At 34.7% G+C, this 19,910-nt stretch overlaps 1 protein-coding gene across 3 annotated transcripts in view; it reads right to left on the minus strand.

The window, feature by feature from the left end:
* Positions 1-19,910, minus strand: part of Pola1 (DNA polymerase alpha 1, catalytic subunit) — a 313,417-nt gene that overhangs the window by 149,415 nt on the left and 144,092 nt on the right. The window contains exons 33-36 of one of the 3 annotated variants that reach the window (XR_007589312.1): positions 9,337-9,515; positions 7,527-7,658; positions 5,947-6,039; positions 89-215 (exon numbers count right to left, since the gene is read on the minus strand). Coding sequence is in view for 2 of the 3 variants with exons in the window: in XM_050126456.1 (XP_049982413.1) it covers positions 33-215; positions 7,527-7,658; positions 9,337-9,515 (494 nt within the window). In the remaining variant the exon portion in view is untranslated. Of the gene's footprint in view, positions 1-6; positions 216-5,946; positions 6,040-7,526; positions 7,659-9,336; positions 9,516-19,910 lie in introns of those variants that run through there. The other 2 variants (XM_050126456.1, XM_050126455.1) reach the window with 2 other exon arrangements.

Consider the following 19,910-nt stretch of genomic DNA (forward strand, 5'->3'; position numbering starts at 1 on the left):
AGTCCAGCTGGCCTTGGTGAGCTCACAATAGATCAGCCCCACTGTCTCCGTGGGTGGGTGCACCCCTCGTGGTCCTGACTTCTTTGCTCATATTTTCCCTCCTTCTGCTCCTCCTTGGGACATTGGGAGCTCAGTCCAGTGCTCCAGTGTGGGTCTCTGTCTCTATCTCCGATAAGGGTGTATGTTAAAGCCATTCCTTGCAAACGAAACAATCCCTATTATATAGAAAAAAAGATGAACTCGGTTTTATCACACACACACACACACAAAGCCACACACACAAAGCCACACACGCGTGCACATGCACAAACACACACACACACATATGCACTGTTGTTGTTTTGTTTTTTGTAAATCTGGGCTTTGAAAATTTTTTTGTAGTGCCTTGGAAAAGCAGCTGAATTAATTCTCTCCTAAACAGAAATGAGATCATTTCATTTAATGCAAGGCTAGGCTAGACAGCATCATCTGAAAATTCCAATCAACAACTATCTGTAAAGGTCTGATTTCACTTGTGGTCCATAATGAACATACAACCAAACATGAAAGACAGTCACTGCTTAGGATGCTCACTTCCCACACTATTGATATGTACAGCAGAGACCTGATACTTCCATTTTGTTCAGTGGTGTGAAAATCTCACTTTTGAAAGGTTAAATGAAATCTGTTCTGGTTCAATTACTTTACTACAAGATAGTAGCTACAGATGACCGGAGTAAGACTTGAAGTTGAGTTTTCCCTAAATAGACAAGGTTAAAGAAATCAAACTGAAGAAAGGAATGCTACTGTTTCAGCCCAGTGTTCTGAGATTACCTGCTTTTTGTCATCTATGTGCCAACTCCTCTGGCATTTCCTTGGCGTTTCACAAAGCCCCCAATTTTCCCTACAGAGGTAAACTGTATCAGGAATTGGTTCAAGTCCAAGTTCCATACACATGGACCAGACCACTGCTAAGTGGTCATAGTCAGAACTGGCATAATTTGTAATGCTTATTCTGTGGTTGGACCACTCCAAATTGGGTGTGAATCTCCTACTAGTTCCATAGGACCATTTCTAGTTTTGTTCCTACCAAAAATAATTGATGGCATCCAGTAATGATTAAATGAAATGAAAACTAAAGAAACAACAGAAAAATGTTGGTTATTTTATTTAAAAAAAAAAAGACAAGTGGAAAGCTGTACCTAAGCCTATTTGCTTACTACATCTCCTTTGCGAAAGCAAACATCTCATGATTAACTGCTTGCACAGAATATCTATCTATCATGTTTTAGAGGATGGGATAACCTATGATTCATTTAGATGTATAGGCAACACATTCTCTTACAATGAGATTCTACCCCCAACTATCATCCAAGCCCTGTTTTTTTTTTCAGTTTTACTATAGGAACACACCATGAAGTTGCAGCAAAATGTAATATTCAACTCAAAATTAGCATGTTTGATTTATATAAATCTAAGAAAATCAACGATTTACAATAAAAGCATACCCTCTCTATTAATAGGTCTGGTGTTAGAATACTGGTATGCCTGGTGTTCATTTATGTTTAGCTTCCAAATAAAATGGTGTGAAGAAGAAACATCCGCTCTCAGGAAGATTTAGGATGGGTTTTATGGATGCCTAAAGAAATCACCCCTCTTTAAGCTTCACTGGGTAGCAAGTATTAGGCTGACTGTGAAGCTGAATTGGTGAGGTGGATATCTATTGCTTATATGTTGCATGCTTCTACTACCACTTATAATTATGTTGTTAGAGACTTTTTAAAAAAGCCTAGTTTATTCTTTCTTTCTAAATGTTCTAAATATAAATAGAGGGGCAAAGAAATCAACACTAATTCCACTACTAAAGTTTAAACTATTTTGAACCAATGTAGCCTGTGATGCTATTGCATATTGCAACCTCTAGCCTAAAAACTATCAGACTGCATCACCACAGGTAAGAAATGAGAAATTTTGAGGGTTATTGAACACTGAATATTTGCAGCAGAACAGCAGAGAGTTCCTGAAAGCCACTGCAGGGCCTTCAAACAGATCCACTGTAAAGTATCATTCCAACAAAAATGGATAAATGAAGTCAATGACAATGAGTCCCACTCAGTAACACATTTGTTGGGGTCTGGAGTGAGAAGTTGTCATCTTATCAGATTTATTTAATGCCATTCTGTGACTTCCTTATAAAACTACTTTTGTTTAAGCACTATTTAACACTATAAATGATGTTTGCTCATGATGCTAAATAAGTTCACATTTTTATGAACAAATAGTTTAACCAATATTCCACTCTGGAATGGTTACACTTTTAAGGGGCAGGCTGAGACAGTGTTTCTTCATGTAACTACCTGGCTATCATCAACCTCTTTGTAGACCAGGCTTGTCTTGATCTCACAGAGATCCATCTGCCTCCCTAGTGCTAGGATTAAAGGTAAGGGGCCACTACTCCTGACTCATCATTACACCTTTGATAAAGGGCAATTCCAAGGTCAACCTTGAGTTTAAGAACATAATGCTTGATGGCTGATATTAATTCTCTGGGCATGTGTTTTTGAATTCCTCATAAAAATGGGCCCCAAAGAAATAATAATGTACTTTTACCACAATAATACACTAAGAAATAAAACAGAGAAATATAAAGAGGGTGGCAGTAAGCAGGTAACAAGCTAGGTATTGCTCCCTGCCCCTGCCAAGTTATCTAGTTAGGCATACAACTTCTCTAGTCAGACAATGAAAATATTATACTTAGACAGGCTGCTATCCTGTATCATAACAATAATATTTGTGGGCACAAGTATCTTTGCCACATACTTGGCTTGAGAAGAAGCTCCATTTGTAATTAAAAAAAAAAACACTGCGAAGAGAAGTCACACCATCCAACAAGGCTCACATGGGAGCTTTATTAGAAGAGGAGAGAAGGGGGCAGAGACTGGTCCCTGGGGACAAGAGTGTTAGGGTGAGGGTGGAAGGAACAGGGGGAAGGGAGGGGAGGATGGAGGAAGGGAGGAGAAAAAGGGAGGGAGGGAAGGAGAGAGGGAGGGAGGGGAGGGGAGGGGAGGGGAGGGGAGAGGAGGAGAGTAGAGGACAAAGACGGTAACAAAGAGCTATTTGTCAATGCTTTCAGGATCTTAAAATAACTGTGGAGTTTTGGGTTAACTTGATATTAATTTTGTGTATCACAAATAAGCCCTCTGTCAGTGTAGTAACATTGTGAAAAAATAATTTAAAGAAAATATTAAAAATAATAACTTTTACTTGTTGGTCCCTTGGTTACCAAGAATCAAGAACACCCATTACTAAATGAATGGCTGTGGCAGAGATCACAGATAAGACACAGAATATTTAAGCCCAGTCCTCAAAAGGCATAATACAGGAAAATTCTGAGATTATAAAACCTGGAGCTTATTTCTAAAAAATTACACCACTAATTCTGGCCCAGCAACTAATCAAGGGCTAAAACACTGATAGTCAGTACTCATATGCTCATTGTTTTTTAGATGCAGGGGCAGTTCTATCTAGGGTTAGCAATATCTCAACATTCAAAAACACTAGCAAAGAGCCCTTTTGCAGGTACCTAGAAACACAGAAGGATGGTAAAGAAAAATCCTTTGCCCCATTCAAACCCCTTAAACACTGCATAACGAGGAGCAAGGAACATATTTTAGTTCACTATCACACTGTGTCTGTCAGAGCCTCCACCTTTAAAAAGGTGTGACTCCATGTATGTATTCAAACGAGTTTAATGTACATAGTAACCAATAATAAATGACCCACCACCCCCTCCCAGGTATCAAGAAGATTGAATTTCCCACATCAGAAAGTCATTAGGGTAGGCTAGCATCTCAGTCTCATATTAGCTTTTAGGACAGTTGAGGGAACACTTCAAAAATGAACCAGCTAAACAAACTTCCCAGCAGTACTTGACAGAGCTACACCTATTCTTCCCATTTCCAAAGCAGTGGAGAATTAATTACCAGTTCTATGGATCTATTGTAAGTATAATAGACTAAAGAGCTATCACAGACACATTTATTGTAAAAGCACAATCCCAAGAGTGTCTAGTGGAGGGCCAAAACGATTAACACAAATGCTTTGTCAGATCAAAGATAAAACCTGCACCGCCCAATTGAGGAATGAATTAGAACAGTGGGTTATCTTTCAAATTAACCAGGGCAGTTAGTGAGGAAAATTTCATGAAAGTGTAATTCTTAGCCTTTGTGAATCCACACAGCAGGCATTCTGCCAGCTGACAAGATGATGAAATTTTCATGCTTAAAAAAAGCCCTCTTCATTTCCCAATTTAGATTAGCTAGTGCTTCTCTCCCTTTGTCTCTCTCTCTCTCTCTCTCTCTCTCTCTCTCTCTCTCTCTCTCTCTCTGTGTGTGTGTGTGTGTGTGTGTGTGTGTGCCCTTGGGGACAGAATTTAAGGGGGGGGCATGTGTAAATTTTTCATTCTAAACCTGAATTTCGAAAACCATCCTTAAAAGCTTAGAGATTAATTTGCCTTCTTATGAGTAAAAAGAAATACCAGTTCAGTATTAACAGAGTAACAAACAAGGCTCAAAGCATACAATCAATTTTGAATTAAGATTTCTTTGTGCTATGTCAGTTTTTCAACATATTATTAAACCTTGAAGTAAAATCTAAAGTTGTATTTCTCCCAAGTAAATCAATATGTTACTCAAAAAGTATATTTGTTCATTGTCTTGTACATTTCCATGCACATGTAAATTTGTATGTTAATTAAATGAGAATTCGAAGGATACACTCATTACTATACAAAGGGGGTTGGGAAAAAGCATTTCCCACTAAAGAAGTATTAAAATATGATGGAATGTAGATTTATTGACTCTGAGATATATACAATTGCAAAATTGTTACGTCACATTTACTCATCCAGTCATGACAGAGGAACATGTAATGCATTTGAAAATGCAAATGATTTAGAAATATACTCTGTGACTTTAATTTCTTTTCTTGGTAACCTAATTTCATGTAATCTATAACTAGGTTCCTTGGCAGGTTACGTTTGGTCAAATGTCATATTTTACCAAACTTCTCCAAGTTCTTTCTTTCTATGTGTACATTTCTTTTCTCATCGTAAATTGATTTCCCTTGCTGTAATTTTAAGACTAAAACAAATATGATACTCTATTATCTAAGGTCCACAAATAATTGTTTCTATTCACTGAGTATTTTTAAATATTACAAAATATGAAGAAGCCATTTTGGTAACCTGCTTCAGAGAAAAGTCGCTTAACCTCAGAAACCTTTCTAATATGCTTACTGCTTGATTGCCATTAATTTTATCATACATCACACAGTTAACCAAAGAAACTCAACATCACACCCATCAGCTGGCAAAAATAGCATTGTATCTGGAGACAACAAAAAATAAAACTGTCTCTCACTGACTTCTAAGATACACTGTTTATATATAACTCAGCATGAGACCATGAAAGAAATGATGGAGTTCTTTTCACCCATCCAGTAGCTTATGATCAGGATCACAAAGCAAGGAAATTTCTAACTTTGAGGACCAACAGTTCTATCAATCCTTAATTACTAGAGTAACATTTGGCGATTTTGATCAGAAATGTCTTAGAAAAGACAATCAAGTGGGCAGTTAAGTGTAGAAAAACTTTCACTTGCATGTTACAGAAATAGTTGGTAGACAAGACAAGGCAAGTACTCTAACAGCTTTCTTTTAAATACTTAGTCTGCAAGAGTAGATTATTTAGCTTAAAAATGCTTTTTTAACTATGGTCATTAAAACACAGACACGCACACATACATACACGTGCACGCATGCGCACACACACACAATTAGAATTAAAATTCATCTTTGAGTTTGGGCACATTCTAATTATATGGATCGTTTTTCTCCCTATTCTCAACTTAGTCAAAACAGATAGTTCCTTCTCACAGAAGGAACTATATTCATTGTTTTAGTATTACCATTTCCATGGTGAAGCTTTTGATAGACTAAACATAGAGGAAAAAGCCAGGATTCTTCCCAAGAGTCAAGAATCATACTTTACTCAATGAGATCTGTAAATGAGAAGTTGAACAATTTTGATTTGTGTTCTTCATGCTAAATAAAGGTCTAACATTTCATAAGGTGAACACTTGATGTACTATAGAATGTGACCCGACAAATAACCTTTATTCCCAACAAGCTCTTCATTTAAGTGCAGCACAGCTTTATGCACTAAACTTTGCAGAGTTTCCCAAAGTGTAGTCATTATTATTCAGGCAAACGTACTTTTTAAAAATATAAATACAAATTATTCTCTGCCAAATCACAATATGACTCTGTGTTTTCATCCTTTAACTTAATGCTCTAATACCCATTTATATATAATGAGTTATATTTCTTACTATGTGAAACATGTCAAATTACTTCACACGTGCCTTAAAGAAGGGCTATGTTACATTTTAATTAACAAGTAGAAAAAATAGAATGTTAAAGTCATTGGTCTTAGCTAATAGTACCTGAACATTTTTATTTAAAAAAAAAAAAGCATTGGCAACACAGCCATTTTGCTTTTTTTTTTTTTTAAAAAACGGGGATTTTCTGTATATCTCAATACATAGTTTTTTAAAAGATATAGTGAATTTTCAAGTGACAGAAAATTTGTTTAGATGATAAATGATATGACACACTAAGAAAAATGAGAAATGTAGTCTTATTAAATTTTAATTTTTAAAGAGAAAAAACATTCATTTGAAATGTGATAAGAAAACAAAACAAAAGCTCGATTTTAAAGCAAAGAAAGCTTACTTACTCTTCCGGGATTTTTACTGTACAGATAAAAAAAATGAGATATTTTCTTTCTTTGAAATCTCAAATTGCACTTCAATTTAAAAAATGTTTCTTTTCATTTCTTCAGAAAACTAATCAAGAGATTGGCTTAGATTGTCATGTGTGAACACAAAGTATTGGGCAGTGATCAATCCAGTAAAATCATTACCCATAGTACCATGACTCTACTTACTAGAGACAGGCAACATTGCTATTTTTCCTACTCTAGCCAAAGTTCTGAGTGATCATTCAATTTAGTTACCTAGGCAATAATAAATAAAAATGAAATTTCCAAATTTAGTTTCACTTTTCTTGAATTTAAACTTTAAATCTTTAAAATGCTCTTCAGTAATGAGATATGAGAAAAATCAAATTGTTTGTCACATTCCCAGACTAAAATTTCATAGTTTGGGCAGGTGACATGGCTTAGGTGGTAAAGGTCTTGCCACCAAGCCTGATGAACTGAGTCTGATCCCTTTGAACCAACTTGATAGAAAGAGAGAATTAACTCCCTCATGTTCACCATACAGGCACCATCCTGCACCACCATCACCCACCCATCCACATATAAATAAGAAAATGTACACAAACTTTAAATTACAGCCTGTCACATTTTATTAAAAGTATTTTACTACGAATTTCCCCCAAAGGTTTTTCACTTGTATCAAAAACTATAAAACAATTATTATATTTCTCCAAATTAAATATGTAAAGTCTTATTACAGATACTTACATCATAGTACTTTTTGATGCAATGTCTAATGTCCATGATCAGTTTGTTGCTCAGCTGTACCATGAAGGTGAGTGGTGAAGCCTTACAATCAATATTACTGCAACGATACAAGCTGGGCTCCATATCAATTCCCTATAGAAAACAAGACAAAGAAGTGTACAAAAGATTATTATCAGAAAGTATTTATGCTTGAAACTTTCATTTGTTTTCTTGGTGTACAATACTATTTAGAAGTGAGTTTTGAACTATACTTTATCCACTACTTATGGCTTAAGATCCCCTTTAGAAGTACATGGCATAAATTCTTGTTATCACAATGGAGTACAAAGTCAAAGGGAAAACCATAAACTCACTATTTTACATTCCATGCAAGACAGGCTTTATGGATAAGGCAACGTCCCCACCGAAAATACCAGAGAAATCATGTTACCAAAAATAAACATTCTTCTAGAGACACTGATCAAAACTTAACTTGCACTCATTCATTCCAAACTTGAAGATAAAGCAAAAGCCCTTACATGATATTAGTTTGCTGTTACTGCACCAAGTGAATTTTAGGCAGAAAAATGTAAAATTTAAAATTAGCGCACTACAAAAGCAATAAAGCAAACTAATTTATCACCAGATTGGAAAATCTAAAGTTTCTGTGCTTGAAAAGAATTGAAATATATTTTGGGAAAGAAGGTTTCAATAAGAATATAAATTTGAACGAGTAACTATTAACAGTTGGAGAAACATTTTATTGTGTCGTAATTTGTTTTAAACAAAGACAAAACAAAAATAAGATATAGGAAAACTGTTGGGGTTTCTGGAGCATTTGTTTTCTTAAACATCTTGGTTGGTTTCCTGCTCCAATCTGGTGCATAACCCTACCCCGACAAGCTAAGCAATTCCAGGTGGAAGAGATTTCCGAGCTTGACATCGGCTCTTCCACAGTTAGCCCATCTGCAAGTCGTCAAGCCTCCATGCAATTAACTATCTTATTTACAGCTGTAATGAAGCAAAACTCAAGGATTTAGCAAGTATTGCTGATATGTGTCTGCCTCTTCCTTGCACTTGCTTCCAAAAGCTGCTTTGTTTTGATTCAAAAAAATGCAAAACATCTGCTGTTTGTCCAAATTAACTTAAAATAATTACTTTTAATTTAGATAAAAGATGTATTTTCTTTCAGTTTCAAGGTTTCAGAGTTCTGCTGCCTACTCATTTGCCAATGGCTAGCACACTGAAAACACTGCAGTAAAATGAAATGAATTGGCTCAGTTTCAAGTTCCGATCCAAGGTCAATGATACATTTTTTGGCAGTACTTCTTGACAAGAATGTCTCCTTGTGATTTTTTTTTAATGTCTGATATGGAAAGACCACAGAAAAGATAATAAGAGTACCTTTGGGAAAAAAAACAAGGTGAGAGGAACATGTAAAGACAAACAAAACTTTCCCAAAATGCCTAATTCTTGTTAACTTAAGATAAAGGCAATTATTGCTCTATCTAAATAAGTGGGGGTTGGGAACAGGGAATACAGGTTACTAATTAAGGAGTTCCAATAAAAATATTTTGAGATAATTAGAATTTTTAAGAGATTCCATTTTAAAACTAAGGTCAAGCACTCTAGAAAGGCAAAAACAAAGCATACTCAATTAAGCATGTCAGCAGAAATGAAGTTATAAAAGCAAAAGTCATGTAGCAAAAATTGTTTAAAGACATAAATGCAACATCTAGGTTACCTTTATATACCATGAAGTGTAGGGGGAGGGCACTCTGTACTAGTTTCCAAACAAAATGAAAGACAGAAACAAAAAGGAATAACTAACCGAGCCTTCAAAGACATTATCATAAATATTCTCAGTTCCACATGTAGGACAAAGGCATTTGAATTTTTCACAGTCCTTATATTTCTCTTCATCAGTCAGCTGTGCTGGTCCACCAAGTAGAGCATCATTCTCCTCATCTTTGTGATACTGATGAACTCTAAACTGAGTGGAGTCAAGTCCTACCAAGCAAAAAAAAAAAAAAAAAAGAAGTAGTCATTCAAAGAATTATAACCCCAAAGTAAATTCTCACAAAAAAAAAATAGTTTTCAAGTTCATACACACACACGTAAAACCAACTGAACTCAAGATCATAGGACAAATAGTTTTTATAAAAGATTATGAATCAAAAAATAACTCTAAAACTACAATGTAGAAACAAGTCACTGGACATACAGGTTCCAAAGCATTTCATAGATTTTTTAAGTTACACTGAAAAACTCAAATAATTTATTCACTGTTATTAAAAAAATACTCAAAGTGCAACCATTAAAAAGAAAAACAAAACAAAATTCCCATTAAAGAATACAGGTTCACTCTTTCAAATGCAGACACAATTGTAAACACTGATTTCACTGCAGTGGTAGATTTCGTCTTCTCTCAATAGTTAACAGCGTGTATGCTGCAGCCTAAGTCAGTGGTTATAATTCAGTAGCAGCATCTGGAGAAAGTGCAACGTCTATTTTTCTATGTTTGCAATTCATACACTTAAAACATGTACAAAGGGATGGATCTACATAGTCCATGGGTCCACACACCCACAATAGCTTTGAAACTACATGTAATTTCTATGTCATTTGAAACAATAAATCTATGCATGGTTTATATGATTTTGTTGCCACAAACAATTTAAAGAAACAAAACATTTTTACTAATTTAATTTTCCCCTGCTCAAGCCCTGTCAAATTTTACTACTTGGATTTATATTTAAAATTCAAACTCCTATATTCTCTTTGGTCAGTCATCAAGTGACACATAGTAATTATAAACTTCTTGAGGAAAACGCTTTCAGAGTAGCAGGGTAGCAATCAAAGAACAGATGATTGAGATGTGGAGTCTCAGTTTTCTCACCCACAAAATGGAAGTGTCACCAGCCATATAGTTTTGAACTTGAAATGAGATAATAAAAGAAAAGCCCAGTTTAATGGTGCTTACTACATGTTAAACACTTAGAAAATTGCACTTGAATACAATACAAAATAGCAAATGGACACCATTTAATGCATACTGTGCATACTGTACTCACATGAAACACTTATTCATGCTACACATGAAATTAATAACTATGCTTCATAAAAATTAAAAGTATTTCCTAATATGATAACATATAAGAAAATTAAATATTTTTTTTCAGAATACATAGAATAAGTGATATGTTTCTGTGATAATGGCACCTGCCCCATGTCAAGACTATCATTTTTAGTTTACAAATTATCTGCCTCCTAGAAAAACAATAGATAAGTAAAATATGGACAATTCATGTCCTCATATTTAAAGAGGGCAGAGGAACTGAATGTGAGAAACCACACTGAGAAGTGAGATCACTTGTTTTCTATAGTAACAGATAAATGTACCTTTTATTAATCTCTAATTGTGAATACAAGAGGATATTCACAGAATGTGTTGATTAATCTGTAGTTATGAGAAAGCAGCTTAACTTTTCTGACTGTATAATTATTAATCAATTTCCAATGACAATTTTAACTTTAAAGGAGGGGTGGAAGACAGGTGTTTTCTAAAAGGCAAGATCCTTAAATGCTCCCAAAACAACGGAACAAAATCATGTTGGATTGTACATATACACAATTAACTAGGGGCTCTTCCGTAGGCCACCTCTATCAGTCCTCTTTCACCTGGCACACCTGAGTATATGGAGGAACAAACTGGTAGATAGCCAGCCAGCCCACTTGCCCAAGGGGTTAACCAAAAATGGATATGGTCTATCTTGGTACTTACAAAGGAACACCCAACACATGTCTGACAGCAAGAAAAACAAATCAAATCTTATGCAATATCTACTCTAAATGTTGACTTCCACAAATGACTATTATCTTCCCATAGCAGTAACTAGGCCATCTGGCCTAGTCAATTACTTCAGATTTATCCTCAAGCTGAACTCTTTGAGTCGAAGAAGCTTCAATCTTGTATTCACTTAACTATGATTCTTGTTAATTTTTAAAAACAAAAAAGGAAAATAGAGTGCAATTAACTTTAAAGTATTAAGCATACAACAGGCTTGTACATGCTACTTCAATACAAAAACATCATTAACCAAGTGGTTTTCTTTGAAGAATTATGCATGTAACAGGCAAACTGAAGGGGGCTTACATTTTTAAAGTAGACATAATATACCATGTTCTAAAAAAGAAAAAGGATCAAAAATCCTTTTAGAAGACTTTAAAAACCCAAGGTACAGCAAGTCCCAAACTTATTCAACACACAAAGTAATTTAACCAAATTCTCATAGAATATTTCCAAGTTTTAGTCAGCTTGAAAGTTTTACTGCTTATACCAGAACTTATTAAGGCTGGCCTCAAACAGGAAAAAAAAGTATCTGGTGCTGCCACCTAGAGGTAGAGATTTTGAATTTTAAGACTGCAAAATAGACCTGCAGCATAAAATTCCCTTTGTGACAACCCAAAATTAAAACCTGTCAGAAATGGCGTTAAAGCACAATCTTTACCATCACACTTGCCCTGCCTGCATATATGTTCTGTAATTAATATTAAACTACTCACAGTGTGTAACCATATGAAAGCTCAGCAAGAGATGTAAAACTGAATTCCAAATTCCTTACCTCTTCCACCGATAGCTTTCTCTGAACAATTGATTTAGAGAAACAAACTTAAAGCCCTGTTTGAGAAAGGAAACTTCCACTTCTACTAGACTGCTTTTAGTTGACTTGAATCATTGGGTCAGACAGAAAATAAAGAAAGCAGTAACCTGAGTGGGTTTTGGAAAAGCAGTTATCTGGCAGAAGAACAGCTGTGATTTCCCCACAATAACCAGAGATGATGTGATGTGTGCTTTAATTCACTCCTGCAACTTGTAGTGATCAAGTCACTTGTGCTGAAATGGGAGGGACAGGAGAGGTAGTAGAATGAAATTAAAATACTGTCATTTATAATTAGAAAATTTCTAGGATCTCACATTATTTTGGCAACAGGATCAAAGCTCTCAGTTTCAAAGGCATATTTATAGAAAGTAGCATCACAGGCACTGGGGTGGGTGAGTTTTAGCAGTACAGTTTTTACTTAATATCACCAGTCTTAATCATACAATGTAACATTTGACACAGAATTATTTTTTCTACTACTTTCAATTTTAAGCACTGCAGAGTACTATTCTTGGACTGTTAATTTATGTCCCTTCTCAAATATGTAATGTGTTCATAATTGAAGACATACGTTTATCTGAGAAAAATCATGACATATTTGTTTATTTCTCTTTTCTTACAAAAATACAAGGTGTCGATACAACTGAAAAACTGCAGCAAAGCCAGTTTCTTCCATACATTCATGCAAGTGGAAGAGGGAAAATCTATACAGATGAAATTCAAGTGAGAAAAGGAAGTAACTGTTATCCACAAACAGTTGTTTGTAATAAGAATCAGTTGAAATACTAGGGAAGCCAATTAATGGACTTATTGCCATTCTTTAATGAAAATTTATCTTAAGAAGTAATTCATTTTTCCTTTGTGCGAATACAGGCTTACATATCTGGATTTGCTAGAAAACAATATATAAAATGCAAATTTAGTATTAAGGAAAAATTGTGAAAACTTAAAGGATCAATGCTCTCTCCATAAACAGCTGTGTATAAAAAATACCCAGCTTTATTTATAATAGTCCCAGATGAAAACTAGCTTAATGGATGTTAACAGTAGAATGACCTACCAGCAATACTACTCAGCAATGAAAAAAATGGATACAAATAGAAGCAACATGATAGAGTGAAAAAATATTACATGAAGTCAAAACAATTGAACATATCAAGCAAGTACATACTGTAGAAAACCATTTATATACAATTATAGACTAGGGAAACACACATATGGTGACAGAAATCAGATGAGTGTGGCTGCTGTGTAAGGGTTGACTAGGAAAGGGCAGAAAGAATAAAGTAATCTGCCGTGATGGAAATGTTCTAAAACTGATTTATGGGCAATCTTAAGACTTTATATCCTTTCATGATAAAATATATAAGTCCTGAGACAGGTTGTGGCAGTGCACACCTTTAGTCCCAGCACTCAGAAGGCATGGGCAAGTGGATCTCTGTGAGTTCGATGCCAGCCTGGTCTATAGAGTGAACCCTGTCATGAAAAACCAAAAAAGTAAATTTTATTTATTTAAAAAAAACATGTGGTCTAGGAGATATTCACAGCATGTTTCCAAGGGGATCATATTTAGAACATGTAAGAAATGCCTGAAAATCAATGAGAAAAATACAATTCAACAGGGGAGATGTTTAGCTGACCAAGAAACTCGGAGAAAGGCTCATCAATCATCAAATGTGAAGTAAAGCCACAATGGAAGGTATGACACTACATAAAATGAAGAAGAAAGAAAACCAAATATTGGTAAGTACACAAAACATTCTAATACAGTTTTCAAAAAAAAATACAGTTTGCATTGTGTTAAATTCACTTTAGACAATTTGAAGCAACCATGAAACTGAACTAACATGTATACAATGGCCTAGCAGTTAGTACTAAGTACACACCCAACAGAAATAAATGACTATATTTAACAGAAGAGATGTGCAAGAATTCTTCAAATAGTGCTATACATAATTGCCAAAGGGGGGGAACAACCCATAAACATACACACAGGATGTATTAATACAGTGTGGTGTAGGCATAGTCATACAATGAAACACTATGTAAAAATAACCGAAAGTACAATTACACAGATGAGTCTCAAATATACAATACAGTGGAAGTAGTCAGACATAAAGAATAAAGCCACAATTCATACAATGTCCCCCAAATAAGAAAATTCTTCCGTGTTAGAAGCCATAATACCAATTTTCTGGTGGTGGAAGACCATCTTTGGGGGACAGAAGAGTAATCGATTGTTTCATGAACTCAGTTCAGACTACACAGCTGTGTGTTGATATGAAAATTCAACAAGCAGCTCAGTTCCTTGTTTTTCTCTATTTTCACTTAGGAGATGAGAAAGGTAAATACTAAATATTTCTTATGATAGACCTTATAGCTTGTCTTGAAGTCATGACTAGATACAAAGTACTTCTAGAAAAATATATAAAACAACATCTGGGAAATACTATTAGCAAAACATAAAACAAATTGAAGTAAATATAAATGTGGCTAAGTTTTTACTGCAAGTAACAATTTACAGGATATATATAGGATAGTGGAACATGTTTAACGATACCACATCAATGCAATGAGCAAATGCAAGTGCCAAAAAAATTTAATAGTACAAAATCTTCAGCTTCTTTCATAAATAGTGATGATAAAACAATGATAAAAAAGAAATTTAACTATCACACAGACCTAGACTGGTTTCCAATTCAAATACTGAGCTTTAAAAAACAAGCACATTCACAATATGATCAGGAAAATGTGTAATGAAGTAAATGAATTGTGGGTTCTCTCTCTCTCTCTCTCTCTCTCTCTCTCTCTCTCTCTGTGTGTGTGTGTGTGTGTGTGTGTGTGTGTGTGTGTGTGTGTGTGCGTAATGAGATGATAAAACTGTGGTTATGCTGAAAGGGAAACTGATGTCATCTGTAAATGCAAAAAAAGCACTTATAGATGAAATAATAGGATTCACATCGCGGTAATTCGAGCGGTAATTCAAGGAGGTAAAACAGAAGAATAAGACTAGCCAGCCAGAAATGACAGGCCATGAAGGTGAGTGATGACTACTTCAAGGCTTACTTATATAGTTCTATTACAATACATATTAAATTTCGTCAGAAGTTTTAAAATACCATGAGGCCAATTTAAAAATAAACAATTGACTGAACAAACTTCAGACAACTAGCTTCTAACACCAAAAATAGCTTCTCCATAACCAAGAGCTAGTTCCAGGACAGCCAGGGCCGTTACACAGAGAAAGCCTGTCTTGAAAAACAAGACAAAACAACAAAAACCAAACAAACTAGAGTTCTTTAGAGCTCAGTAGCATTATCTCAAAAGATTTCCATTCCCAGCACTCACATGGTGGATTACAACCACCTATAGCTCCAGTTCTAGAGATCTGACACCCTTTTCAGTCTTCTGCAGGCGCCATTCATGCACATGCATGCACGTGCACACACAACACACATAAAATAAAATCTATTTTAATTGTAAAAGAAATAACAGATAAACTTTTGGGTTATTTAAATACTGTTGTGGAAAAGATAGCTCCCAAAATCTCAACAGCAACAAATTCCTAATGGGCAACATTCATGACTTCAACTCAAAGTGTTTTTAATGTCTTGATGCTACACCTGAGTATGAATTTTAAATTAATGAAATGTGCACAGGTTGAATATGCCTTATCTGAAACACTTGGGACCAGAAGTGGTTCAGAGTACAGATCAAAAGTTTTAACATATTTGCATATACATAACAAGATTTCTTAGGGATAGAACCAGCCACAGTATAAACACAAAATTCTTTTAATTTCCATATGATCCTTGTATACCCATCTGAACCTAATAATTCTATGTAATACTTTCAATGTACCTGAATTTGACTATCACATGAGTATATGACCTGTCATATGAGAGTAGTTGTGGTATTTTCCATCCTATAAGTCAGTTTTTTGTAAAATTGAAGAAAAAGAGCAGTTAAGGAACTACTAAATTATTCAAAGTATGTGGTTAGGTATCATCACGCCAGTTAGTGCCAAAAGGCTTCTGATTGTGAAACATTTCAGATTAAGGATGCTCAATCCATAACTAGTTCAGAAAAACCTTTACAAGTACCTTTATTCTTTAGTTTAAGCATGAGAATAGATAGAATACTTTGTGCTAAATAGAATTTAAAAAATAAAGTATCACAAATTAAATAACAGACTAATGATTGATTACCACTTCACAAACAAATACATTAATATATGGGGTAAAGGGAAACAGGCAGAATTCAAGGCTTCTATTTTAATAACTTCATTTTAATAAGCTACTAATTGTTTAACTTCTTTCTCTTTCTGATTTTGTACAAACTGTATTATTTTTAACAATAAAATAAGCTTCAACATTTGGCAGATAAGAGAAACTAACAATCTACTACTTTACCCTTTGCTGTCTTATTTATTCATATATATTTAATACAGTTTAGGTACCTTAGTATGATGAATTCAGTTCTCTTGTTTGCTATGTTTTATCTATTTTTCTATTAGCAACTTTTTTATAGTGCTGAGAGCAAATCTAAATCTTAAATGATAGCCAAATATTCTACCATAGAGCTATAACCACAGCCATAATTTTTGTTTGTTTGTTTTGTTTTCTTAAGAAAGGATCCATGGAGGTTTGAGTAAGAATGGCCCTTACAGGCTCATATGTTGGAATACTTGGCCCCAGTTGGTGAAACTGTTTGGAAAGGATAGGGAGGTTTAGCCTTGAGGATTCAAAAGATTTGCACCATTCTCAATATGTTCTCTGCCTTCTGATTGTAGATCAAGATGTGAGCATTCAGCTTCTGCTCCAGATGCCTGCTAACCATGCCTCTGCTCTGCCATTACAGATTCTAATCTTTTCAAACTGCAGGCCCAATTAAACTCTTTCTTTTAGAAGTTGCCTTGGCCATGGTGTCTTATCACAGCAATAGAAAAGTAACCAAGAGAGGGTCTTATTACATATAATCCAGGCTGGCTTTAAACTTATGATTCTCCTATCTTAGCTTCCAGAGTGGTATGGATCACACCCAGCTCAAGCAACACAGTTTTAAGTCATCTGGGGTACGCTAAATTTTATTATCTTTTTAAAAAGATAGGTCTAATGTAAACAATTTGATAAATCTTCATTTTTCTTCAGAATTTCTAAGTGTCAACCTACTCCAGTGATTTCCTGAACTGTTCTGGCCTGGTTCAACGTTCTTAGAAGCTTCACTGTTTACAGTATATAGCATACAGTATACAAGTTAGAGAGAGGAAACAGCATGGATGTACAAGCTGTGCAACTGATACCCTCATAGAGATACTACATCAATTCCCTCCAAGTGCTCAGAGAATAGAGGTAGTAGCTGAGATATCATGGGTAATTCCTATGGAGAAACTGGCACACAACTTATTTTCGTAATGCCCTAAATATTTCAACATTCATAAATTCTTTCATGAAGACACCAGATAGGTGTGCTCTTTGCTTTGCATAATTTTGATAACCTTTTATTCTACATCTTTTGGAAACAGGCTGTGATGTATATTAGATATCCTTACAACAGTGAAATCATCTAATCACTTGGCCCTGAACTCAATTAAAAGAATGCATAGCTCCACCTCACCTTTGTATCCTTCACAAAGGATATGATGCTGGGCACAACAGGCCTAACATTAATTTGTCCAATGAATACAAAAGCAGATTAGACAGAGAACAGCAGCTATTGGATAATGAACTTGGGACAGAACCGCAGCATGTAAAAAGAGGATCTTACCAGCTGTCAAGGTTTCCCTTAATGCACTACCATGCATTTGACATTAGCTTTTAAATTTTATTATTAACTATATGATGAAAATGTAAAGCTTAAAATGATGGCCACATATAATACTCTTGTAAGAGTTTAAACATGAAAAAAGACAAATCCTTTGGCAAACTAATACTCGAGGCAACTGATAGTTGCATTGTTTTACTCTCAAGCAATGCACTTCATTCTATCCCCTCCATGCTATTTCTGCAGATATATCTATCACCTCAAGAGTGCCCAAAGCATTCCCAAATATTGCTTACCTACTATTTCATTTATTTGTAGAAAATAACTAGGCTTTGTCAATTCACAAAAACTAACTTCTGTAATATGAGTGGCATGCACCATTTTATTTTATTTTTTGAAACAAGATCTTGCTATGAAACCCAGATTGGCCCAGAAAACCCAGCAATTCTTTTGTTCCTTCTTTCCCCGTGCTAGGATTTGCAGGCATGCTCCATCATGTCCAGCTAATAGCATTTTACAAAAGAGAACTTATGCTTTCAAATTTAACTCACGAACACAAGAGATTATGTTCATTCTGCCTTGTCTGAAATCAATATTTTCAGAAAATAAATTCTCGATTCACATTCTTCAAATATCAGTAATTTCTCAGGACCCATAAGAAAAATGCCAGAAAAACAATCCTTAATTTCTAGCACTGAATATAAAAAATGTACTTTATAGCTGTTTGTAAAACTCATTGCTCATTGGAGGAAAAAATTAATATAATTCTAAGTACTGCTATGCACAAAATAAAATTTACAGAAAGATAAAATTCTAGGATGAACTTTCCATTATCCTTCTCACTAGTCTGGTTTGCTAAGAACAGAAGACTATTTGGATGTTTAAGCACACAGTGAGTATTTCATCCACAGAATATAAAGACCTTTCATTAGAGCTAGAGAGAAAGAAAAACCTACAATCTGGAGAACAAAAGCTAAGAGTTCCAAGTTTTAGTGACCATGTTTCCCATAGGGTTATTGTATAAGAAGAGTAATACTATATATTTTTTCTATTCACAGATGAAAAAGAGTAAAATTTTATTTTATTTAAGCTCAATAGCAATAATCTTGCATAGGTTTCTGAAAAAACCTATAGGGGGGTAATAAGAACTATTAGTTATTAGAGAGAATAAATCGTTCTCTTTCAATTCAACAGGATTATCCACTCACTCATTTAATAGACTATCCTCTTTCTCCTTTTTTCCATTAAAATGGCTTTCTCATATAGAACACCTGGTCATGCAGCATGCCACCAGACAGAATTCAGGAAGCATCTTGATGGGAGAAAAATAGAAATAGAGAATTTCCAAAGTGAAACCACAGGATAAAACCAACACTTGATGCTTGCCTTTCATTTCAAGGAAAGTAGCATAAAGGCAGTGGAAAAGGAAAAAGGTAGCTGAAAAATATACTTGCTCTCAACAAAAGAGACTTAAAAATAAAAAATTCATGAACTTAATCATTTTCCTAAGAAACTATACCATTATTCCTGATTTCTTTGTACTAACTAAAAGGACAAAATATCAAACTTCACTAAAGTTTCGACTCTGTTATACATTTCATTAATCAAAGATAAAAACTCCATTACAAGCAAGAGAATTATTTTATGTCTGTGATTAGGCAGCTGGAGGGCTTGTATTTCATGTATACATTTGTACACTTCAACTTATTTAACAGTGTCAGTTCACTAACTGCAGTTTTTTACATAAAGAAAACAGATTTAGAATTTTGAAAATAAATTATAGTAATTTTATGCCTAGAGCTTGCACCTCTTTGAAACCCCTATAACCCCTACCACTCCCCTTACTTTGACACTACTTCCACATCCCCTCCCTACCCCTCACTAAAACCACAAACTACAAGAGAACTGCTAATGGGGGGCTCAAAGCCCCAAGTGAAAAGCCACCTTAATTTTTCATGTGGAATGAAGAAATAAAGGG

The sequence above is a fragment of the Alexandromys fortis genome, unplaced genomic scaffold, assembly GCF_014885135.2.
Source record: "Alexandromys fortis isolate MF-2015 unplaced genomic scaffold, M_Fortis_MF-2015_v1.1 scaffold_256, whole genome shotgun sequence".
Classification (NCBI taxonomy): Eukaryota; Metazoa; Chordata; class Mammalia; order Rodentia; family Cricetidae; genus Alexandromys; species Alexandromys fortis.